Below are 26,120 nucleotides of genomic sequence, written 5' to 3' on the forward strand. Positions count from 1 at the left end.
TAATTAAGATGTACTGTCCAGAGCATTGTTCTTTTTAAGCAATACTAAGGTATATTTAATATTGCAAAGTTTCTAGAATTGTAATGAGAAATAAAATTGATAAGAAAATAGATTATCTAACAGTCAGAAATGCATGAAGCAGTACACGGATTCTGCTAAATTAGTTGGTTGTGGCAGATCAAAAATTAAAAGTGATGGAAATATACAGCAAGTCTGTCAGCAGTAGAAAAGAACAATAGGTTAATATTTATGGTTGAAACAGTTTATTCTGATGAAAGATCCCTATCTGAAACCTTAATATTTATCTTCCTAGATGCTGACTTACCCTCACTGTGTTTTGGAGCTTTATTTTGGATTTCTGCCACTTTTTACTACTTTGGTTTGTGGCCAATGTAATATGTAAATATATGTGTGTCTGTGCAAATATAGATGGTTTTTGAGGATAGGTAAGAGTATTGTAATGCTACTATTTTTATCTTACATGAAGTAACTATTTGGATTTTTTTTTAATTTTAGCCTTCGAAAAGTTTGGCAAAGAAGAAAATGCACAGTCAAGAATGGCTACTTGACTATATCGCATGCAACTGTGAGTAATGTCTGTTCGTATTTTATTAGAACGATGGAATTTTGGAGTGTTAATGAAATATTAATGAGTTAGTTGATTACATAATTTGCATTTGCAGTATTGTGTATTAACTCGAGCAATTTGTGAAACTCCATGAAGATCAGAGAGAACAAGACATGGAGATGCAAATAATGTAACAGAATTAAAAACTAATAAATGAGTTTTTCTCATTAAAAATAATGGTAATCTCTGATGACAATATCCAATCATTCCATACGAATATATGAAAATAACAAATAGGAAATGATTCCCTGGCATATCTAGCCTGTTTCATAAAGAATATAGACATTCCCCACCTTCCCGGAGCCATGTAATCTCTGGGGAGCAGCAAAAAAAAATTAGGCCAATTGGGGAAGACATCTGGAAATCTCTTTTGGCAATCTAATCAAGTCCAGGAGATCATGTAGACCCTAACTTATATATTACAGGATATCTACTACTTGTACAAGGTGATCTCCAACTCAGCCAGAAACGGGCCCAGCTCTCCCTTGAAGGAATACAATGGATGAACATTCACCGCATGAACCAGCAACCTTTTCCGCAGGTCCATTATTGTCTGGGAAAAGAAGAACTGCCCAACATCTAATGTAGTTCTGCCCTTGCATAAGTTGTAAGCATGATTCCCTGGTCCTCTGTAACCTATTGATTTTAAACTAACTGATCCACATAACTACAATTTAGTACCTTCATTTTTTCATATACTTCTATCAAATTGCCCTGGGTCTTCAAAGTATGCAGACGTGGCCATTGGAACTTATTTGGGTAACCAGGGCATTTTAAGCTGGAAATTAATCTTGTGGTCCTCCACTGCATCCTTTCCAGAGTCTCAATATTCTCCATACCATGTGAGGAGACCAAAACTGGACACAGAATTCTAATCAAAGCCTACCCAAAGTCTTGTAAAAATAGCTAAACAAAATGGTATGCTTTGTTTTATAGTGAGCATCCTGTGAATATAATCTAGAACTGTTTGCTTTAGCTATACCTTCATCGCATTGTACGTTAAAGGCCTGCTACCCGACCCGAACCCGAGAGGACCCGACGACATGTGTCGGGTTCGGGTTGGGTCGCTCTTCCAGGTCCGGCTTTTGGGTTTGGGTCGGGCTGGGTCCAGGTCGGACACACACAGTATTAATTGGACTTGAAAGGTTGTTTAAAAAGATGAAGATTGGAGCCACAAAGTCAGTGATTGTTTGGTCACGAGTTAAACAGAAACCCATGGAGTTGTGCCCAGACAGGTTGTGCCACACTGTACCAGTATCTGTATTGCTTAAAATAAACACAGCAATTGCCCGAAGGCTCAGAAAATATCATAATATATTACCTAGACTCCTGCTTTACAGGTTGCAATACTTGCAAGTTTATCCAATGCAGTACTGTATGTGTGTAGTCTAGAGTCCTGACAGTGATCATTTTATACTTTTTATATAAATACTGTATATTTTATAATCTCTCAGGACCTTCCTGGTCTCTGCATCTCAGCTGCACACTGGAAAAACTTGCAGCAAGTATTTCAACCTGTAAAGCAGGAGTCTAGGTAATGTATAATATTTTCTGAGCTTTCGGGCAATTGCTGTGTTTAATTTTAAACACATTGTGTTTTGAGCTCCTCTTTTTGTGAATCCTTGCTCACAGTTTCCAATTATAAGGCAAAGAAATGAGCATAAACAGGCTTTCTTTGGTTTAAAGCAGAAAGATTAAATTAAACCTTAACCTTAAGCTTAAACTCTAATACAGTTTTTTTTTTATTATTTTATTAGAGATACAGCACTGAAACAGGCCCTTCGGCCCACCGAGTCTGTGCCGACCATCAACCACCCATTTAAACTAATCCTACACTAAATTCCATATTCCTACCACATCCCCACCTGTCCCTATATTTCCCTACCACCTACCTATACTCGGGGCAATTTATAATGGCCAATTTACCTATCAACCTGCAAGTCTTTGGCTTGTGGGAGGAAACCGGAGCACCCGGAGGAAACCCACGCAGACACAGGGATAACTTGCAAACTCCACACAGGCAGTACCCAGAATTGAACCCGGGTCGCTGGAGCTGTGAGGCTGCGGTGCTAACCACTGCACCACTGTGCCGCCCTATCCACAGGGCGCCTGCGGCGTTCACGCCTGCGGATATACGACGGACCCAGGCGAGCATGCACATGCAATACACACATGCAAATAGGGACAGGAAAGAGCAGAAGAAAAGATAAGTAGAACAGTTTGAGGCAATCTCTTGTTACTGTGCTTCGAGCTCGCTGTAATCCTTGATTGAAGATATGGTCTTGCATTTCGTGGGGCCCAGTGTTGCTTTTAAACCTTGTTCACGAAGGAGACTTTTTTCCTCTTTGGTTTCCAAAGCTGGTGAGAGCAAGATGAGGGCAGACAGGAGAGAGGTCTTATCAAGCCAGGAGTTTTCCGAGTTCGAATCCTTTGTTGGAAGTTGAAATCTCAACAGCCAGCTAGTCATATGACTAAAACTGGTCTGACCACTTCTTCTGTGTATTGGGGAAGCAATGACTGGGTCCCTTTTGTTCCAATACTGCTAGTACTATGCAAATGTCCTTCCAGTCAGGGTCTTGCAATTTTAAGTTTTCATGTTCATGTGGCAAAATAATGTGTGCCTCAGTCTTGGCAGGTTGTGGGGGGGGGGGGTTTGCCTGACAGTATAAAAGATTAATTTGTCTTTACATTCTAGCCATTTCTTTCAGCTTTAAGGCTTTTTTTTTAATGTATTGATATGAAAGATTTAACTAAACCTAAGGAAAGAAACTGAACTGGTATTATTTATAGATGCTCCCAGTTCCTATTAGCCTGAGCACGTGTGCATTTTCCCTCGTCTGCTGCTATGACAGTGCCTTTCCTTCTTCCTACTGCCTGGTACATCAAACTCACCCCAAATACCCATTTCTTTCTCTTGTCTGTTCCCTTCTACTGTCTGTCACCACCTGAAGTGTTGCCTTTTGCTGCTGTCTGTTGCCACCTGCCTTGATTTGCAGTCATGTTCCTCCTCCCGACCCCATTTACCAGTCAAGATTGACAACCCACTGCTGCTGCTCCAGCACAATATCTTCTCCACTATATCTGACAAAACCGCTTATTGCTGTGCGGCTCCCCCCACTGTGAAGTATTTTCCTTTCCCTGGCACCAACCCCCAACCAAACTCTGTTCCTTATCAGCAATACTTCACTCTTAGTTCCAGCAAAGTGCTGCTATATCCTGCAGCTGCTTCCTCGGTTCTTTCTGATCTGCCCTGCCCTGTTCAGTGCCATGCCCAAGGACCCTTTTTCCTGAACTCTCAGATCTAAATTTTACATCATAGCACCACCCTCCCCACAGTGTCACAGGCCAGACACATTCTCCTACTACTTCCACAGCCACCATCCTAGTGTTCCCACACCCCAGAATCATTCTTCCTGTACTCTGATGCCATGACAATCTCCATCCCCCATTTTTCCCAAACCCCAACACCTCTCCAATTCTTAAAAACCTCTTTCCCATTGCCCCTGATTAGCAAACATATCTTCCAACGGCCTGTGTGTCAACACCACTTGAAATGTTCTATATATGCATGTAATATTTTATGTACATTTACAGTAAAAGAGCACGAATCTCTGTTTTGATTACTTTGTAAGTAACCTTTAGTTACGCATATGTTCTCGATTAAAGAGCAGAAGAATTGCCCTTGGTGAATCTGAAATGGTGATTTTTATGAATAGCAAAAGATGCATTTAGTTATGAAACACTACGTCCTCTGACTTCCTCTGAATAATGCCACAGTACATCTCCTATACATTATATTAAAATTCTGGCCTAGAGCCCACGATTCCTCTACGCATAACACTTTTTCCATCTCACTTTTCAAGAAATTGTACAGTCTACTCCTGTTACTTATAAATTATCGTCGAATGGCTACAGCACAGAAGGATGCCTTCAATCCGTCATGTCTGTGCCTGCTCTCTGCAAGAACAGCTCATCTAGTCCCACTCCGCCGCTTTTTCCCTGTGGCCTTGCAAATTTATTCTCTCATAACTATCCAATTCTCTTTTGAAGACCTTGATTGAATCTGTCTCCACCGCACCCTCAGGCAGTGCATGCCAGATCCTAATGGCTCGCTGCATAAAAACGTTTTTCCTCATGTCACTGTTGCTTCTTATGCCAATCACCTCAAATCGGTGATTGGTTCGGGATTCTTCCACCAATGGAAAAGGTTCCTCCCTATCTACTGTTTCGGGACACCTCATGATTTTGAACACCTCTATCAAAACTCCTCTTAATCTTCTCTTCAACCCCAGCCCCAGCTTCTCCAACCTATCCACATAACTGAAGTTCCTCATCCTTGGAATCATTCTCATGAAACTTTTCTGCCCCCTGCTCTAATGTCCTCTAAACCCTTCCTAAAGTGTGGTGCCCAGAATTGGACACAGTGTGCCAGCTGAGGCCGAATCAATGTTTTGTACAGGCTTATCATAACTTCCTTGCTCTTGAAGTCTGTGCCCCTATTTATAAAGCCCAGGATCTTGTATGCTTTTTTAACCACTTTCTCAACCTGCTCTACAGGCTTTAATGATGTGTGCTTTATACTCCCAGCTCCTTCTGCTCCAGCGTCCCCTTTAGAATTGTACCCTTTATATTGACTGTCCTCGTTCTTCCTACCAAAATGAATCACTTCACACTTCTTGCATTAAGTTTCATCTGTCACTTGTCCGCCCATTCCACCAGCCTGTCTGTGTCTTCACTGTCCTCCTCAATTCACAGTACTTCCAAGTTCTGTGTCATCCATAATTTTTGAAATTTTGCCCTGTATATCCATGTCTAGGTCATTAATATATATCAAGAACAGCAGGGGTCCTAACACCGACCCCTGGGAAACCCCACTATCTACTTTCCTCCAGTCCGAAAAACAACTATTTACAATCACTCACTGTTTCCTGTCACTCAGCCAATTTCATATCCATGCTGCTCCTCTGGTTTTTATTCCATGGGCTCTAACTTTGCTGACAAACCTGTTATGTGGCACTTTATCGATGACTTTTGGAAGTCCATGTACATCACCGCAACCGCAATACCCTCATCAGCCCTTTCTGTTACTTCATCAAAAAACTTAAGCAAGTTTGTTAAACACGATTTGCTCTTAACAGATCCTTGCTGGCTTTCCTTAACTAATCCACATTTGTCCAAGTGACTATTAATTTTGTCCCAAATTAACATTTCTAAAAGCTTTTCCACCACTGAGGGTTTAAACTAACTTGGCACGGGTGTGGGAACTAGGATGAAATATCAGAGAGGAATATCAAGGCGCACAGAATACTGGGAGAGATAGTTGACACTAGAGTAGGGAATAGTAAGTTATTAGGTGGGGTCAGAGTAATGGAGAAAGCAATAAAGTCTAAATCAGGTTTAATGTGCAGGTATGTGAATGCACGGAATGTGGTTAATAAGATTGGTGCGTTATATGCGCAGATTGCCATGCGGAAATAGGATGTTGTGGCTATATCAGAGACCTGGCTCAAAGAAGGGCAGGACTGAGTGTTAAATATTCCTGGATACAAGGTGTTCAGGAAAGATAGGAAGGGGAAAAAAGGGTGAGGGGTGGCAGTATTGATTAAGGAGAGCATTGCAGTGCTGGAGAAAAAGGATGTCGCAGAGGGGTCGAGAACAGAATCTATTTGGCTGGAGCTAAGGAACAAAAAAAAAGGTGCGGTTACAATGCTCAGCGTTGGCTATAGGCCATCAACTATTGGGAAGGATGTAGAGGAACAAATTTACAAGTAGATTGCAGAGAGGTGCAAAAATTGCAGTGTCGTTATAATGGGGACTTGAATTATCCAAACATAGACTGGGATAGTAGCAGTGTAAAGGGTAGAGATGGGCAAGAGTTCCTAGAGTGTGTTCAGGAACATTTTTTGCGGCAGTATGTTCCTTGTCCAACAAAAAAGGAGGCACTGCTAGATCTGGTTCTTGGGAATGAGGTGGGCCAAGTGGATTAATTGTCAGTAGGAGCACATTATGATCATTGTATTTTAAGGTTTAGGCTGACTATGGAAAAGGGCAAAGAACAATCCAGAGTAAGAATAATTAACTGGGGAAAGCCACCTTCAATGGGGTAAGAATGGAGCTGGGACAAATATATTGGAGTCAATAGCTGACAGGAAAAACGGTAGCTGAACAATGGGACACCTTCAAAGAAGAGAGTTCGGGCACAGTCAAGGTATGTTCTCTCGAAGGAGAAAGTTAGGGTAAATAAATCTAGAGTTCCCTGGATGACAAAAGAGATAGAGATTAAGATAAAGAAGAAAAATTGTGCTTACAACAGATGTCCGGTAGAAAATACTATTGAGAACCAGACTGAATATAGAAGATTCAGAGGGGAAGTGTAAAAACAAATTGGAGAAGCAGAGAGAGAGTATGAAAAGAGACTGGCAGCTAACATAAAAGGGAATCCCAAATCTATAGGCATATAAATAGTAAAAAGGTGGTAAAAGGAGCAATGGGGCCGATTAAAAAAGGGATTTGCAAATGGAGGCAGAGGGCATAGTTGAGGTATTAAAGAATACTTTGCATCTGTCTTTACTAAGGAAGAAGATGCAACCCAGGCAATGGTGAAAGAGGAGGTAATTCAGACACTAGAATGGTTTAAAATTGATGAGGAGGAGGGATTGGATAGGCTGTACTTAAAGTGGACCAGATGAGATGCATCGAAGGATACTGAGGGAAGTGAGAAGGGAAATTGCAGAGGCACTGGCCATAATTTTTCAGTCTAACTTGGACTCGGGGTGGTGCCAGAGGACTGGAGAATTGCAAGTCTTACACACATGTTTAAAAAAGGATGTAAAGATAAGCCCAGTCAGTTTAACTTCGGTGGTGGGGAAACTGCTAGAATAATTCGGGACAAAATTAATTGTCATATGAACAAATGCAGGTTAATTAAGAAAAGCCAGCATGGATTTCTTAAAGGAAAATCGTGTTTAACTAACTTGATGGAGTTTTTTGATGAGGTAACAGAGAGGGTTGAGGGCAATGCAGTTGATGTGATGCACATGTACTTCCAAAAGGCGTTTGATACAGTGACGCACAACAGACTCGTGAGCAAAGTTATAGCTTATGGAATAAACGGGACAGTAGCAGCATGGATACAGAATCGGCTAAGTAACAGGAAGCAAAGAGTAGTGGTTAATGGATGTTTTTCGGGTTGGAGGAAGGTTTGTAGTGGAGTTCCCCAGCGGTCAGTGTCGGGACCCTTGCTTTTCCTGATATATATTAATGACCTAAGACCTTGGTGTACAGGGCACAATTTCAAAGCTTGCAGATGACACGAAACTTGGAAGCATTGTGAACTGTGAGGAGGATAGTATAGAACCTCAAAAGGACATAGGCAAGTTGGTGGACTGGGCGGACAAATGGCCGATGAAGTTCAATGCAGAGAAATTTGAAGTGATTCATTTTGATAGGAAGAACATGGCGAGAAAATACAAAATAAAGGGTACAATTCTAAACGGGGTGCGGTAGCGGAGGAACCTGGGTATATATGTGCATAAGTCATTGAAGGTGGGAAGACAGATTGAGAGAGTGGTTAGTAAAGCATACAATATCCTGTGCTTTATTAATAGTGGTATAGAGTACAAGAGTAAGGAGGTTATGTATAAGACAATAGTTTGGCCTCAGCTGGAGTATTACATCCAGTTCTGAGCACCACACTTCAGAAAAGATGTGAAAGCATTACAGAGGGTGCAGAAAAGATTCACAAGAATGGTTCCGGAGATGAGGAATTTCAGTTATGCCAATAGATTGGAGAAGTTGGGATTGTTTTCCTTGGAGAAGAGAAGGCTGAGAGGAGACTTGCTAGAGGTATTCAAAAGATCATGAGGGGTCTGGACAGAGTAGATAGAGAGAAACTGTTCCCACTCGTGAAAGGGAGCACAAATTTAAAGGTATTTGGTAAAAGAAGCAAAAGTGTCATGAGGAAAAATGTTTTCACGCAGCGTGTGGTTAAGATCTGGAATGCACTGCCTGAGAGTGTGGTGGAAGCAGGTTCAACGGAAGCATTCCAAAGGGAATTAGACTGTTATATGAAAAGGAAGAATGTGCAGGGTTACAGGGAGAAGGCAGGGGAGTGGCACTAGCTGAAATGCTCATTAGGAGAGCCGATACAGACGCAATGGACCAAATGGCCTTCTGCGTTACAACAATTCTGTGATTCTCTGTCATTCTGTGATCTAGATGACAGGATTGTGCTGTTTCTCCACTGTAAATCAGCATATGGGATAAGGAACAAGTTCTGTGGAAGGTGGAGGCAGAAGCAAACCAAGAACAGGAGTAGCAGATCAGTAGCTCAGGAATCTTCAGAAGACTTTCAAGACTGCATCTGGAAAAAGTTCAAAACAGGAACCATGCACTGAGACGATCACAGGAACATGACAGACAGGGAGACTAGCTGGGCCATCAAACTGTTCTATACTGTCAATGTACAGACCATGGCCCCTAGCTGCACCGTCAGCCAGTCACATAGTCTCCTGGGGGAGACAAAATAAGCATAAAAGATATAGACCAATTTAGAAGGAAAAAATTCTGCTAAATTCCTTTCTGACTGCAGCACCCTATTCACCCAAAGGCATTCAAAATAGTTCTGACGGGCATTTATTCCCCAGTACGCCATCTACTGTCCATGCATAGTTATGTCAACCAGAGTCAGGAGCTCTTCCAGCTCTCCCATGAATTTGCACTCACTACACAAGTGCAACTTGTTCCATAAGTCAATGACTCTTGTATGAAAGAGAAAGATTCTCCTGTTATCTAACCTGGTTTTATGCTGATGTGACTAGTACTTGTGTCCTTGACCTTCCCTAACCTACCTAACTCAAATAACTTATATACATGGACCCAGCCTAAACCTTTCATTACTATAAAGACGCAATCAAATCTTTTCAAAGTTTACATTTCTAGAATAAAAATCACTAGCTGTCTCAGACCAGTATGGTAATTGAGGGCTTTTAAGCTTGGTATCAATCTCGTCTGAACCTTCTCCATGCCCTCTATATTACCCAGTACATGAAGGGATCAAAGCTAGACACAGTGTTCTGAATGAGGCCTGTGGAAGGACAGTATAGTATTTTTTGTTTTGTATTTAATCACCCAGGCAACGCATCTGTAGCACTCTATTTGCTTTTGCAATACACTTTGCAGCACTGGTCATGAACCTTCAGAGATTCATGTGCTGTAAACACGTGGACTATTCTCTCACTCAGCAACCTTAAACTCGTAGCTTACCATGGTATACACATACTTACACTTGATAGTCCTGTCCTGGTGCTCAACACTACATTTATCTATATTAAATTGCATCTGCCAGACAAGTTCATTCCCTGTCACATCTAGATCTGCTTTGTAATCTATTTTTCACATCTATCTTCTAAAAGGTGCACCACCTTTCCACAAACTTGTGGGTAATTCTCCCAGTGTATTCATCCAGATGATTGATAAAGATGGTGAAGGACAATGATGTGCAACAAGTCCCTGTAGGACTCCACAAATAACCAGTTCCTAAGCAGAACCACTGATCATTATTAACAATCTTCTGCCCTGCAAATGAAGCCAATCCAACCCAAACACTGCTTGCTAATCCCACAAGACTCAGTTTGCAAGTTACTTAATAAAATTATCACACTAAACCATTCAGGTTTCCAAGCCAAAATGATACCATTCACATTAAATCCTTTAACACAAGAAGAAAATGCTGGAAACAGTCAGTAAGTAGGTCAGCATCTTTGGAGGGAACTGCGAGTTAAAACTTTAAGTGTAGCACTTCATAGAAACTGCAAAAATTCTTAAACTTCACATTAAGCCATTTGCAATACATTTCATATCAAATCTATTCATGACACATTCCACACTATCAAAACACCATTGAGTAACTTGTTTGTTGCACTAGACAATCAATGAATGGGCGATGCCCTCCTCACCAAGCAATTTGCTAAATCACTCAAATTAACTCTGCATGCTGAAGCCAACAAAACTAGTGAAGTTGTACATTGATGAAGCAGTACATCACAGCAAGGATGCAGCAACCACTGCACCAGTTCCAGAATGAGCTCTGCACATGAGGGAGCGGTATCATCCAGACGTTCAACAATCACAAAGCAGAGTCAGAGATGAATGAATAAGGAATGATGAGATAATGCAAAATAAATAATCAGGAAGCTCAAAGCAAATGAATGATTTTGCAGTACTGGATTATACTCTTCAGAAGTCAGTTCTTCCAATTTTTACATATTCTGCATGCACAGAATGAATACTTCATACAGTATTATATAGTTGCAGGAAATCACCATCTCATCGGAGTACCCGATTCATGTGAAGTAGCTTCAAAATTTTCCCATAACATGAGGCCCATGGGTATGCCGAAAAGCACAAATACTGAATAACCTGGGAACTGACTGCAGAGTATTTCTTGATAAATCTACTAAAGTCACATCACAACCACAGTACTGCATCTAATTAAACCAACAGAAATGGGTCATACAAAATGTCTAATCTGTAAAATTTGGTTTAGACTTAATTGACCATTTCAAAAGGGATGCCAGTTCTATATCATTGCAGATCTGCCATTAGACATATAACGCAACCTCGCTGTCATCTTGAATTTAACTAAGAGGGCAGAGCAGCTGAGACAGCAGTGTATTGGAGACGTAAGTTGGAGTTTTAATCATAGGTTTGCTTCTGCATCATCGTCTCCAATTTGCTGGTATATTGTGGTAATCTTTCTGCATACATATAACTTTTTCACTGCTTCTCCCCTCACCATTCCCCCCCCCCCCCGTTCCCAAATAATACATAGTGTTCAGGTTCTGATCATAAAATTGATTGAGACACAAACTCTGTTCTTGAGCCACTGTCTCCATCCCTCTCCTTGACCACTGTCTCAGGCTGAACCAGTTTGTATGCAACTTTGTTATCCTATTTGACGCTGAGCTGACTGAGCTTTCTATATCCTCTCCATCACTAAGGCTGCCTCCTTCCACCTCTGTGACATCGCTGTCTGCATCCCTGCCTCAGCTTATCCACTGCTGAAACCTTGATCCATGTCTTTGTTAACTCTAGACTTGACAATTCCGATGCTCTCCTGGCTGGCCTCCCACCTTGCACATTCCACAAACTTGAGCTTGTTCAAAACCCTGCTGCCCATATCCTAACTCGCAACAAGTCCTGTTCACCCACCTCCCGCTGACCTACATTGACTCCTGGTTAAGCAGCGCCTCAGTTTTAAAATTCTGTTCCTTGTTTACAATGGCCTTGCCCCTCCCTATCTCTGTAACCTCCGCCAGCCCTACATCCCTGTGAGATCTCTACTCTCCTCCAATTCTGGCCTCTTGCGTATCCCCAGTTTTCATCACTCCACCATTGGCTGTGCCTTCAACTGCCGAGGCTCAAAGCACTGGAATTCTTTTCCTAAACCTTTCTGTGTCTCAATCTCTCTCCTCCTTTCAAACAATCCTTAAAACCTACTGCATTATCCAAGCTTTGGCCATCTTTCCTAATATCTTATATGGCCATGTATTGTTTGATAGTACTCCTATGCAGCGCTTTGGGAAATCTTACTACATTAAAGGTGCTATATAAATGCAAGTTGTCATTGAGCATGATGGGAAGTGCCCTCTTAGTGCTGGAAACAAAGAGGGAGCCTGTGTCAGAACAATCAGGGAGCGAATCGCTGTTGTTTGCAAAGACAAAATTAAGCAAGCCTGTCGTGCTACAAAGCTCGACAGATGAGCAAATATTAAGGGATAAAAATTTGGGCCCAATTGTGGGTCCATACTCAGCTAGCCATTGGTCCTTGCGCCTCATCTGCATACCTGCGAAGAGTTGCCGATGCTGGCGGCACCTCAGCTTGCCTGAGCGGAAATGTTAATTTAGGACCAGGGAAGGATGATAAGTGAAGTTGTTTTTGTATTTCGACAGATAGTTCAGTTTTATTGTTTTATATTTGTTAAACAGTCTTTCCCTACTACAACAGAATTTCACTGAATATATTAAATAGCTGAAAAAAATCAGTCCAAATTCCTATACATTTAGGGGCTTTTGACACACTAATGCACCAAAAGAATGGAAATCTACATGTCTGCAATCAGAAAAGATTAACTAACTTCAGGTTTAATGAGGCTCTGGAAGTTTCAAATATTTCTTATATGTTCGCCAGTATATTCAAAGTTCTGTGAACTTTATGCCCATCTCTCATTTTTTGGCCAGATTATAAGCTAGTTGGAGAGGAAAGTGTTGTGTAATTCATGATTCTCATTTATCATCAGCCATTAAGTTAGTAAAAAGTTGTCAGCTTGAAAGGAAGTTTGATTTTGTGTTGAAAAACAATGTGTTTGGAGCCAACATTATCTCCAGGATATTTGGTTATGTGGCCTCAACGCAATGACTGGCAAAGCATCATTAGGAGGAGTACTCTGAAATGTAGCATCCTGTGACGATACTAAATATTTTTGCAGTGTTTAATCACTGTCTGCCCATGCTATCCATGACCTTTATTAATTTCCATCTCCCCTTCAATATACACACAACCTTTTCCTTAATTGTTCTAATCTCTTGAGATTAACTTGCTCTTCAGATATGTGCATATGTCAAGTCATTTTATTTTTACAGAAGACTTAGTAAACCTAGAAGGCAGACATTTCCAAATAGCAGAATTATAGCAGGCTACATCTGCAACTATTGGGTGGGAGCAGAGCAGGGGAAATAGGTTTTCATAGCCATCTCTTATCCAACATTGCTTTTCACAGTCTTTTTACAGATTGATTTGTGGAAATCTTTTTAGCACAAAGCTCACCGGAGGCCCTGTTTTTTTGTTTAAAATGTACTTCTAACTGGTTAAAAGTGCAGCTGTTCAGAAATTTTTTCCTAACACATGCTTGATTGATATATTTGCTGCTGGATTCTACACATTAACCCTTCAACTAAGGATAGCTGTACAGAACAAGTTAGCTGTTCTTTTAAAGAATGTAATGCATAAGTGGATAAACCCTTGGGGCTGGACTTTACACCCCCCCCCCCCCACCCGACGTCTGGGCTCGTGGCGGGGGAGGGGGAGCGGAAAAGGCCTCCGGCAGAGGCCTAGCCCGATATTGCCGGCGGTGGCGAGTCATCATGGTGCGTGGTGGTCCCCCCGCCGCTTGGCAACAAGACTAAAATCTGCATATGTAAAAAAAAAAAATGCAAGTAATTGAATTAATCACTTACCCATTCCTGCCGTCCGGAGCAGGGTCAAACTAATCTGACCAGTTTAGGGGATGGTGGGAAGGGTAGAGTTAATGAACTGTCGGGGGTGGGGGACAGGTCAGGTACACAAGGTAAATAATTTTTGGGGCGGGAGGGCAAGGAATGAATTGAATGGTTATTGGGGGTTGGAAGAGGGGCTAGAAATATTTATTTAATTTTTTAAAATAAATTTTAGATGACTATCACTTGAAATATTTAAATTAAATGGAAGGGCTTGAAGCCCTTTAAAAATGGCCTCGGCACCTGCGCTGTGGCGCCTGATGCCATTGCCAGAGATGGACCGCCTGCCCTCTCCGCGCCATCTTTAAATATTTAAACTAAATGGAAGGGCTCAAAGCCCTTTAAAAATGGCATCGTCATTGGGTGGGGGGGAGCGTGGTCCACCCAGGCCATTTAACCGAGCCACCGCATTTAATGGCGCAGCGGCTCTGCGACATGTGGAATGCACGGGCGGACCAACATTTTTGAGTGAGCTTATAAAATCCCCAGCCCTTAGTGTCCAAGATGTTCTATAGCTTTCTTTGCCTTTACTACTTTAATTCCCACAGTATTTAAAATAGTGTTGTTTTCTGGTTTTCTATTTAAACAAATAATTTTTCTTCCAAGTTAAATGTAATACTTTCAAGCTTAAGAGAGCAAACTTGTTGGGAAAGGTGTTTAGCAGCTTTGTTGCCATTTAATTACAAATTTGCAATACAATGACCAAGTCAAATACATTAAGAAATAATTTCACATCCTTTACATGCGACATTCTTATAGCAAAAAGGAAGTGCTGTTCTGCTGGCTCATCTCCCCAAAATAAAACTTGTTTCCATAAAGGTACTGCCTTTACAGTATTATCATTAACCACAACTCCTGTGTAACAACGTTTGTGGAGTGTTACAGGTCTCTAAAGTTTGCAACAGAGATTGAAATCCTATTTAAATGACCCAAATGATCCTGTTATTTGTAAACTTCTTGCCTCAGCTTTCACACATTGAAGGATTAAACCAAAAAGTTTGAAACTGAATGAGGAATCTGGGACACTGCTATTTGAAATATTTCTCCCACAGCTTCCTTTCATAACTTCATCACTAAAACAGGAGAAAATTCTTGCTGAATTTTGAGAGCTAAACTTGCTGGTTTGATATGGTTCATGGGTTGATTTTTTTTTCCACTTAAAAAGAATATGCTATTGGGTGCAAATTTTACAATATACTTCAAAACTTGGGAAGTTGCCAACTATTAGTCTGGAAAATCTCCTTAGTAAATCCAGTACAAATTATTGAGGTTCACATGCTGCACGGAGAGCCTTTCAACTGTGCAGTTAACTGCAAAGCAAAACAGGAAAATAGATACTTGGCACTCAAAATACTTTTCCTCTATAGTCACTTCCTCTTCAAGTACATTAACTGTAGAAAAGTTCTTGTCATTCTAATGTGTATTTTGTATTTTTAGACAAACAGACAACCAGCAAGACTGAATCTGCTGACTTGCCAGGTGAAACCCACTGCAGATGAGAAAAAGTGCTTTGACTTGATATCACGTATGTTTCTTTACTCTTAATGTTTTGAATTAACTTGATGTTTGAAATTCATGCATTTTAAACTTAGTATATATAATCGGAGTATATTTATAGATACTTGCACAGATTTACATATACTTATTATGTAATCAGGATATTCTGCCAGTATACACAATCCCTTGTAAATATTGCTGGTAGTACTTGGCCACGGTTCAAGCTTTTAATTAAACAGCAAGTCTCACTATCCAGAATCTTTCACAGAAGGCAAATAATTACAGGGAATTATGATATTACTTTATTCTACATATATTTCTCTGGATTTTTGAATATTTTTGTTTAAACAATCATGGGGGATTGTTACGACCGAGTGAGGAAAGGGTCTCAGGCTCCCCTCTTGCCCCTTTCCTGGCTTGGTCGTAACAGGGTTTTTCTTTTGAAAACAGTGATTTTAGCTTAGCACCTCAGTGAGCCTTTGCTCACTGCACTCCAATTGTAATTGCAAATGAACCAATTAGACAGGTTTTCTTAGTTTTAAGCAAGAAAGATGTAAGTTTATTAGCCTTATTACTCTAACCCGGTTAAAATTACTAAAATACGCGATGCAACCACGTAAGCATGCATACGAGAGAAAGGCACACACACACCCTTATCTCACACACACACACACACACCCTTATCTCACACACACACACACACCCTTATCACACACACACACACACCCTTATCTCACACACACACATATACACACCCTTATCCACAAATAGATACAGAGGGGAAGAAAGAATTGGGGGGGGTGGCGGTTGCGGTTGGTGGTGAAGTAGATTTCATAATAAATGGAGTTCAGCTACTGGGTGGTAATGTCCTTGATGCAATGTCCTCAATTGAAATTAAGGTCTTGGAGTCATCACTGGGTCTCAGTGCACAATTTCAAGCTTGCTTCTCTAGTACCAGAAGGCCGAAGAGAGGCTTTGTCTGTAGTCTTGAAGCGTAGATGTTGCCACTGTGGTTTTCCTGGGACTTTGCTGGAGAGAGAGATCTTCCTTCTCCTTTCTGTTCGAGTTGCAGTCTGATTCCTTTCTGTGATGCACAATTCAGAAAAGCCCCAGTCTGGCCAGCAGGTAGGTCATGTGACCATCTCTTTGCTTGAAACAGCAGCTTCTTGGAGGGTTGCTGGACTTCAAATCTTTCCATATACACTCGGTGGCAGGAGTGGGTGGAGTTCTGGCTCTTTCGCAGCCAAAGGATGTGGATCACCACTATTGCCCAGACCAATCGTGTTAGTTGAATCAGTGAACTCTCCCATTGTCTCTCTATTCAACTGTCTCTCAGAATACAAATCGTCAACCATGTTTTCAGCTGGTCAGTTCTATTTTTTTAAACAAGTTCTTTACAATGTCCAGCAAAAAGGTCTCACGTAGTGTCCCATATGACGAAATTAATATGTTTCTATTTGGCAGGTGTGATTTATGTCATGATACTAACTTGAAGTTGTCAAGTGTATATGAGGAATTTAAATTAGCATTAGCAAAGATGCAGCTATTTGCCCATCATCAACTGCATTGGTGAAATCTTCCCTTATAGCTGGACCCAATAACGTTTCCAAACATATCTCAATTATGACATTACCACTTATTCTTTGAAGTAAAAACAGCCTAAAAACAGATTTTTAAAACATGTGTTAGAAGTATTCCTAATTTCTTTTCCTGATTATTAATAGGGATGCTGACAGCAAGTCTCCTTTTAACAGTTACATATTTGATCACCATTCTTCAATTTTAAAACTAAATTTGAAGTTCACAAGTTGAAAGTAATTGAAGGAGGATCATGGACTGTATGCACAGGGTATATTCTAGATATTCCTAATACCTTACAGGGGATATTGGGTGAAAGCATTCTTTCAAGCTACTAGCTAAATACCTCTTGCTTTAATGATTGCAAGCATTACAACCCATGATCGGTTGGACCTTAATGATTGCAAGCATTTATAACCCATGATGGGTTGGACAAGATTGCAGGGAGAGTAAAATAATTATGATAATAAATGGATTAAACAAGGAGTATTCAGGACCTTAAAATGTGTAGAATCACCTAGTCGATGATTCCCTCCTGAATTACAGAACAGGTTATTATTGGCTTTCCACATTGCCACTCTTGGAATAGCTCCCATGATCCTATCCAGGCAACATTCCTCCCTAGGAGGATGTGGCACACCAAGATTACAGTTCTGGGGCCAAGTGAACCAGGCAAAGTAAACAGCAGGGAAAGTATAAGGAATAGCTTCCTAAGTCTTTCACTTCACAACATTGAGTTGGTGAAAGGTAGTTTTTGAGAAACAGAAATTGGATATTTTGGCCTGAACTGAAGTCAAGTCACTAGAGGTTCAAATCTTGTTTTGTTGAATTGTTGTTTATTAAGCAGAGACGGAGATTCAAAGGATGATGATAGATCGCTGATTATCAATAGTTTTCAAATGCTTTAATTGCAGTATAATCTCCATAAATAATCCAACTCCTTTGTTCATGATCTATTGCAAAGTCAACCTGGATTTGAAATATCATCATGGCATGATTTAAATTTTTTTTGGTGTAACCAAGATGAAGGGGCAAGGCCACAGTGATGGACATTGCCAAGGTATGAGTAAGGGAGAATACGGTAAATCAGCAAGTAGTGATTGGATGATACCAATAACTCATTGCTGTCTCCTCCTCCCATTGGAAGGTACGAAGAATGTGTCCCAGATTGAAGATGAGTACCATACTGGTGCACATGCAGGCTACACCCTGAACTTAAGCAAATCAATTAATAACACAAAGAAATGGGGATGTTCGTTGATGATTACACGATGTTCAGTACCATTCATGATTCCTCAGACACTGAAGCAGTCCATGTCCACATGCAGCAAGACCTGACAGCATTCAGGCTTGGGCTGGCAAGTAGCAAGTGACATTCGCGCTAAAGGCCTGCTCAAGAAACCCTATCCGAACCCAACCCAGGTCTCTCCATTTTCCCCCCAAGCCCGACCCGAGCCTGAACTGACCACTGCAATGTTCCCTTTACTTACCTTCCGACTCCCAATCTTCAGGAAGCTGCAGCATGAACGTGATGACGTCATAGAGACGCTCTCAGGCTCACTGTGCAGACTCAGGGTTTCCCTGCTTGACGTCCCAGACTCACGGCTCAGGTAAGTATTTTTTCCTTTGAACACTCACCTGCAATTCTTATTGTGTATCTGACCCGGACCCAGCCCGACCCGACCCGAGACCGAAGGCCGGACCCGGAAGAGCGACCCGAATTGACTCGGACCCGACATGTGTCGTCGGGTTCGGGTCGGGTAGCAGGCCTTCAATTCGCGCCACACAAGTGTCAGGCAATGACCATCTCAGACAAGAGAAAATCTAACTGCCTAATCTAATGTTCAGTGGCATTACCATTGCTGAATTCTCTACTATCAACATCCTAGGGGTTACCATTGACCAGAAACTGAACTGGACCAACCATATAAATACTTTGGCTACAAGAGCTGGTCAGAGGCTGGGTTTTCTGCAGCGAGTAACTCACCACCTGACTGTCCAAAGCCTGTCCACCATCTACAAGGCACAAGTCAGGAGTGTGATGGAATACTCTCCACTTGCCTGGATGGATGCAGCTCCAACAACACTCAAGAAGCTCAACATCATCCAGGACAAAGCAGCCCACTTGATTGGCACCCCATCCACCACCTTTAACATTCGTTCCCTCCACCACCGACGCACAGTGGTAGCACTGCAACAACTCACCAAGGCTCCTTCAACAGCACAAAAATAAAAGCAAAATACTGCGGATGCTGGAAATCTGAAACAAAAACAAGAAATGCCGGATTCACTCAGCAGGTCTGGCAGCATCTGTGGAAAGAGAAGCAGAGTTAACGTCTTCGGAACTCAGTTCCGAAGAAGGGTCACTGACCCGAAACGTTAACTCTGCTTCTCTTTCCACAGATGCTGCCAGACCTGCTGAGTGAATCCGGCATTTCTTGTTTTCCTTCAACAGCACCTTCCAAACCTGCGACCTCTTCCACTTAAAAGGATAAGGGCAGCAGATGCATGGGAACGCCACCATCTGCAAGCTCCTCTCCAAGCCACACACCATCTTGACTTGGAACTATATCACCGTTCCTTCACTGGATCAAAATCCTGGAACTCCATTCCTAACAGCACTTTTGCTGTACCAACACCCCAAGGACTGCAGGGGTTCAAGAAGGCATCTTACCACCTTCTCAAGGGCAATTAGGGATGGGCAATAAATGCTGGCCTAGCCAATGACACCCAAATCCCATGAACGAATATTATAATAACACTAAATGCATCCCCTTAATTAAATGAACAAAATATCATGTTTGCTTCCTCAGATTGCATTACATTTCAAGAATTAAGAAAACTGCACTTGCATTGAGCAATCTAATGTTTTTGGAGTTCTGTATAACTACCTGATGATATTTATGGAAAACTGTTCCTGTTGTTCAATTGATAGCTATTTTTATCATGCCTGTTAATGCTTTTTTCTCATTCATTTTTACCTCTTTGCCCCCTCCCCCAACCACAGACAACAGGACCTATCATTTCCAAGCAGACGATGAACAGGAATGTCAAGTGTAAGTGCTTACATGACAAAAATCATTTTAATCCAAGATCATGGACTAGATTTTACAGCCCCCCTGATGTCGAGGTTGTGGGGGGGCGGGGAGGAGAGGGGGTTTGTGTGGCCGGAAAATATCTCCGGGAGAGACTCGCCACAGGCCTTGACACCGGGAAAACCCGGCCCAATTTTGCCGGTGGCAGCGAGGCCTCGGGCAGCCCCTGCAACGGGAAGCCAATCTAAATATTTAAATTTATTAAAATAAATGAATTAAATACTTACCCGCTCCCCCCATCCATCCAGCTCCGATATTGTAGCCGGTGGCCAGCATTCCTGCACCTTCGGATCTCCTTACGGAGATCCGATACCGGACACAGGTCGAGAGAGGGGAGCTGGGAATTATTTCAGTGCGGGAGTGGGGGTGCAAGGTCAAATTAATATGATTGGTGGGAAGGGTTAAAGATAAATGTTTGTGAACTTTGTGGGGTAAGGTCAGGTACACAAGTTAAGTATTTTGGGGTGGGGAGAGGGTACGGAATGAAGTGTGTGTTTATTGGGGGTGGTAGAGGGGCTAGAAATATTCATTTTTTTAAAATAAAGTTTAATCCGATTTTTCTTTAAATATTTAAATAGTCATCTAGGGCTTGAAGCCCTTTCAAAATGGCACCTGCGCAGTGGCGCCGGACGCCGTTGTCAGGGACAGAACGCCCGCCCTCTCCATGTCATACGGGGTGGTGGCGGCGATCTGACCTGGCTATTTAAATGAGTTGCCGCGTTTAATATCGAGTCGGCTCTGCGCCATAGTTTACGGCCGCCGTCAATCTTGGCGGCGCCGATGTAATATTCAGCCCCAAGTGTTATAGGTAAAATAGAATGTGTTGACCACATGAGATTGATGTCATTGTAATTTTATGAAACACAAACCAATTGGTATATATTTTGAAAACTTCTAAGTATTTTGAAACTAGGTTCAAAATAATGTGTCACAGGTGATTCATAAAGCCACATTATCCTGTTTAGAACGTATGCTTATCATGGAAAAGAATATTATTTAAGATATGGATTTGATCTGTATAAGCACTTAAGTTTATCTGATTATTTTCAAGATTTCCATTAAGTTCCCAGATACCATTTACAGGAGATTGTGCTACCCCCAATGCAAAATAGCCAACTTAAATTTAAAGATACTATGCGTATGATGCATATGTACCGTTATAAAACAGATAGAGCAAAATATAATCAACATTATTAGGCTTAGAATGTTTAAAACAGAAAACCATTTCCCCAATGACTGAGAGCGCTTGTTCGGTGAGTAACTGAGTCATATAAATGTGAAAATTGCACGATTGTTTTCCATTTTGTACTGAGTTTCAGCTGATGTCAGTTGAGGTCAATTGGTCAATCGACAGTTAGCTTCAGCAATTGGAAGAGGATAGTCTGTTGGGAGTGCGTTTGTGTGGACATTTTTTTTATTCATTCATTGGGATGTGGGCGTCACCTGCTAGGCCAGCATTTATTGTCCATCCCTAATTGCCCTTGAGAAAGTGGTGGTAAGCCACCTTCTTGAAGCTCTGCAGCCCATCTGGGGTAGGTACACCCACAGTGCTGTTAGGAAGGGAGTTCCAGGATTTTGACCCATCGACAGTGAAGGAACGGGGATATAGTTCCAAGTCAGGATGGTGTGTGGATTGGGTGGTGTTGCAAATGTTTCAGCCTTATCTTTTGCACTGATGAGCTGGGCTCCCCCATCATTGAGGATGGGGATATTTGTGGAATCACCTCCTCCAGATAGTTGTTTAATTGTCCACCACCATTCACGGCTGGATGTGACAGGACAGCAGAGCTTAGATCTGATCTGTTGGTTGTGGGATCATTTAGCTCTGTCTAGCGCATGCTGCTTATGCTGTTTGGTATGCAAGTAGTCCTGGGTTGTAGCTTCACCAGGTTGACGCCTCATTTTGAAGTATGCCTGGTGCTGCTCCTGGCATGCCCTCCTGCACTCTTCATTGAAACAGTGTTGATCCCGCAGCTTGATGGTAACGGTAGAGTCGGGTATATGCCGGGCCATGAGCTTACAGATTGTGGTCGAGTACAATTCTGCTGCTGTTGATGGCCCAAAGTGCCTCATGCATGCCCAGTTTTGCATTGGTAAATCTGTTCGAAATCTATCCCATTTAACATGGTGGCAGTGCCCCACAACATGATGGAGGGTATCCTTAATGTGAAGACGGTACTTTGTTTCCACAAGAACTGTGCGGTGTCACTCGTACCAATACTGTCATGGACAGATGTATTTGCGGCAGGCAGATTGGTGAGGACGAGGTCAAGTATGTTTTTCGCTCTTGTTAGTTCCCTCACCACTTGCCGCAGACCCAGTGTAGCAGCTATGTCCTTTAGGGCTTGGTCAGTTGGTGATGGACATTGAAGTCCCCCACCTAGAGTACATTCTGCGCCCTTGCCACCCTCAGTGCTTCCTCCAAGTGGTGTTCAACATGGAGGAGTACTAATTCATCAGTTGAGGGGGGGGGGGGCGGTAGGTGGTAATAAGCGGGAGGTTTCCTTGCCCATGTTTCACCTGATGCCATGAGACTTCATGGGGTCTGGAGTCAATGTTGAGGACTCCCAGGGCAACTCCCTCCTGACTGTATACCACTGTGCCACCATCTCTGCTGGGTCTGTCCTGCTGGTGGGACAAGACATACCCTGGGATGATGATGGCGATGTCTGGGACATTGTCTGTAAGGTATGATTCGGTGAGTATGACTAGGCTAGTCTGTTGCTTGACTGGTCTGTGGGACTGCTCTCCCAACTTTGTCACAAGCCCCCAGATGTCAGTGAGGAGGACTTCGCAGGGTCAACAGGGCTGGGTTTGCTGTTGCCGTTGTCGTTTCTGGTGCTTGGGTCAATGCCAGGTGGTCCATCCGGTTTCATTCCTTATCAACTTTGTAGCGGTTTGATACAACTGAGTGGCTTGCTAGGCCATTTCAGAGGGCATTTAAGAGTCAGCCACATTGCTGTGGGTCTGGAGTCACATGTAGGCCATACCAGGTAAGGACAGCAGATTTCCTTCCCTAAAGGACATTAGTGAACCACATGAGTTTTTTTTACGACAATCGTTTCATGGCCATCATCAGACAAGCTTTTTTTAAATTCCAGATGTATTAATTGAATTCAAATTTTACCTTTTGCTGTGGTGGGATTTGAACCCATGTCCCCTGATTAATACCCTGGGTCTCTGGGTTACTAGACAAGTGACAATACCACTACGCTAATGCCTCCCTCAGTATGAGAACCTGATCACATTTTGGGTTTGAATATGATGCCCACTGTGGTTGAATACTGCTGCATTCAAGGATTAAGGCTCGGACGTGAATAACAGTCACTTAGACAAGGCACCAGAGAGCAACTGATACCTGTGAAACGGTATCCCAGCAAGGAGTCAATGGCTTCAGGAGAGCAAGTGAGAAAATGAAAATGAAGCCAGGAAAGCATACACAATGCATTGGAGCATAAATTCACTCTGCTGCTAATTACACCGACATGGCTTTGTGCCTGCAGTTCTCCATGGAGTTAGTTCTTGGCTGTTACATCCAGGTGAAATTACTTCTTGAGGACAGAGATGATCACTTGCAGAAGCCAGAATGGAATTTTCTATCACATTCAAATTGAGTCGCGCAGGAAAATTCAGAAGACAGACAAGAAAAACGGTGGAATAACTTACCAACCTCCACAATAACAAACCTGTTGAACTTTTTTTTAATCTAAGTATTTTTCCTTTTAAACCAAGTTTGGTGAAACCTTTCTTACCTTTGCTTAAGTAAAGACATTGCTTGGTACTGAGCTATACATCACTACAAATGCTGCAAGGTTCAATCCCTAGACAGAGTTCAATTGTCTAGGTCAGCATGGGCACCATCATTGACCTCTGTGGCATAGCACAGGAGGTAGGTAGGTTGGAGGAAAATCATAAGGTCCTGCTCGTGATTGAACTCTAGTGATGCCGCTGGGAATTACTCATGTGGATGTCAGATGAGAAGTGTATTTGGCTTATCTGTAATGCATTGCATGGTTGAATGTTGAATGGCTGAGCAGGCTCGAGCGACTGGATGGCCTACTCCTGCTCCTATTTCCTATGTTCGAATAGACCACCACCACTCATTATTTGTTCTTACATATTCTCTCTGCTCATCATCTTCTATCCTTTCTCGAAGACTTCTTGATGGGCTTCGAGAATATGGTGTAATAGGGGTTATGGTACTGGGCTAGCAAGGTAGAATTTGAGAGTTCAAAGCCTATTATGGCAAACTGAATTTGAATTCAATAACTCTGGTAATTTGTTGGGCTGGCAGTAGAAAAACTGGCCATGAAAGCTGCTGTTTTTGTCATGAGCCTAATTGGTTCATTAAAGTTATTAATTAATTAAAGTAATTCATTAAAGTACTTCAGAGAAGTACACCTGTACCTGGTATGGCCAACTGTTGACTCCAATCGAACACTAGATGGTTGACTCTTATTGCCCTCAGGAAATTAGGGGTGGGAAATGAATGCTGCTTTGCCATCTTCACCTACATCTTAAGAAAGCCTGATCCTGTTCTCACCTCTCATATATGCAGTAGGAAGCCTGGCTGATTTTCCCCTCTCTGACAAGTGTGACGGAAGTCACACCTGCCAAATGGAAACATATTAATTTTGCCATATGGGACACAACTTGAATTTTTTTTACTGGACGTTGCACGGAACATTTTTTTTTAAAGAACTGAGCGGCTGAAAACATGGTTGCATGTTTGCATTCTGAGAGACAGTTGAATAGAGAGACAATGGAAGTGCTCACTGATTCAATTAACAAGATTGGTCTAGGCAGCAGTGGTGATCCACATCTTGTCTGTGTAAGAGTCAGCACTTCACCACCACCGCACCCCCACACCCCCTCTCCACCCCAGCCACTGTGTGTCTGGGAGACTCTGAAGTCCAGCAACCCTCTAAGAAGTTGCTATTTCAAACAGAGATGGTCACATGACTTACCTGCTGGTCAAACTGGAGATTGTTTGAATTGTACCACACAGAAAAGTAACAGATTGCAATTTGAAAACAAAAGAGAAGGAAGGTCTCTTCCTGTCTCTGTCTCCAGCAAAGTCCCAGGGACCCATGGTAGCAGCTTCAGCCGCAAGACAGAGCACATCTTCAGCCTTCTGGTACTAGAAAAGCAAGATGGAAATTGTTCACTGGGCTCCAGCGAGAACTCCAAGACTTCAGCTTTTATCAAGGACATTTCCACCCAGTAACTGAATTCTACTTTAACCGCCACCCCCCAATTCTTTCCTTCCCTCTGCATCTATTTATGTGTGTGTTTCTCTCGTAAGCATGCTGGCGTGGTTGTGTCGTGTATTTTAGTAATTTTAATCGAGTTACAGTGATGAGGCTAATAAACTTGCATCTTCTTTAAACCTAAGTAAACCTGTCTGGTTCATTTGCAATTACAATTAGAGTGCAGTGAGCAATGGGCTCACTGAGGGGTTAAATTAGAATCACTGTGTTGTTAAAAGATAAACCCTGTTACGGCCAAATGAGGAAAGGGGCAAGAGGGGCTGAAAAAGAGCCTGAGACCTCTTCCTCACCCAGTCGTAACACCAGGAACACTTTGGTCAATTGTAATGAGATGAATAAACTCAACTCCAACTAGGGATTAAACCTGGTCCCCTTCAATCTAGGAAACTTAGCTACTCACTACCTTAACCAGATGAACTGAGTAGCCCACTGTCATAGGTTTTAAGAATTTTACTGTTCAGTACATTTGTACTAAAGATTAATTGAGCGCTGAAATTTTGCCATTGTAGCATGATATTTTTAAGTTTCCCAAAGTGATGGATTTCCATCCTGGAGGCATTTGAACATCTTAGCCTTTTACATCCAATTTCACCGCAAAATACTTGTTGATTGGATATAAACACAGATTTAGGCACGGAATGAATAACCTTCACCATTGACTCATCAATGTGCCTTAACATCACTCTTTAAAAGACAATCCTTATTGTGTCCTTGTAAAAATTTGTTTCCATGACACATGTTCTATTGGCTGTTAGATTACCAATGTAGAGCCAATCA

At 42.0% G+C, this 26,120-nt stretch overlaps 1 protein-coding gene across 1 annotated transcript in view; it reads left to right on the forward strand.

The window, feature by feature from the left end:
* LOC137370298 (arf-GAP with SH3 domain, ANK repeat and PH domain-containing protein 1-like) overlaps nt 1-26,120 on the forward strand; it is a 443,522-nt gene that overhangs the window by 271,667 nt on the left and 145,735 nt on the right. Inside the window, exons 11-13 of the mRNA XM_068032677.1 lie at nt 517-586; nt 15,341-15,428; nt 19,986-20,034. Of these exons, the coding sequence (XP_067888778.1) occupies nt 517-586; nt 15,341-15,428; nt 19,986-20,034 (207 nt within the window). The remainder of the gene's footprint in view (nt 1-516; nt 587-15,340; nt 15,429-19,985; nt 20,035-26,120) is intronic.

Source organism: Heterodontus francisci, chromosome 5 (genome assembly GCF_036365525.1).
Source record: "Heterodontus francisci isolate sHetFra1 chromosome 5, sHetFra1.hap1, whole genome shotgun sequence".
NCBI classification, from domain to species: domain Eukaryota; kingdom Metazoa; phylum Chordata; class Chondrichthyes; order Heterodontiformes; family Heterodontidae; genus Heterodontus; species Heterodontus francisci.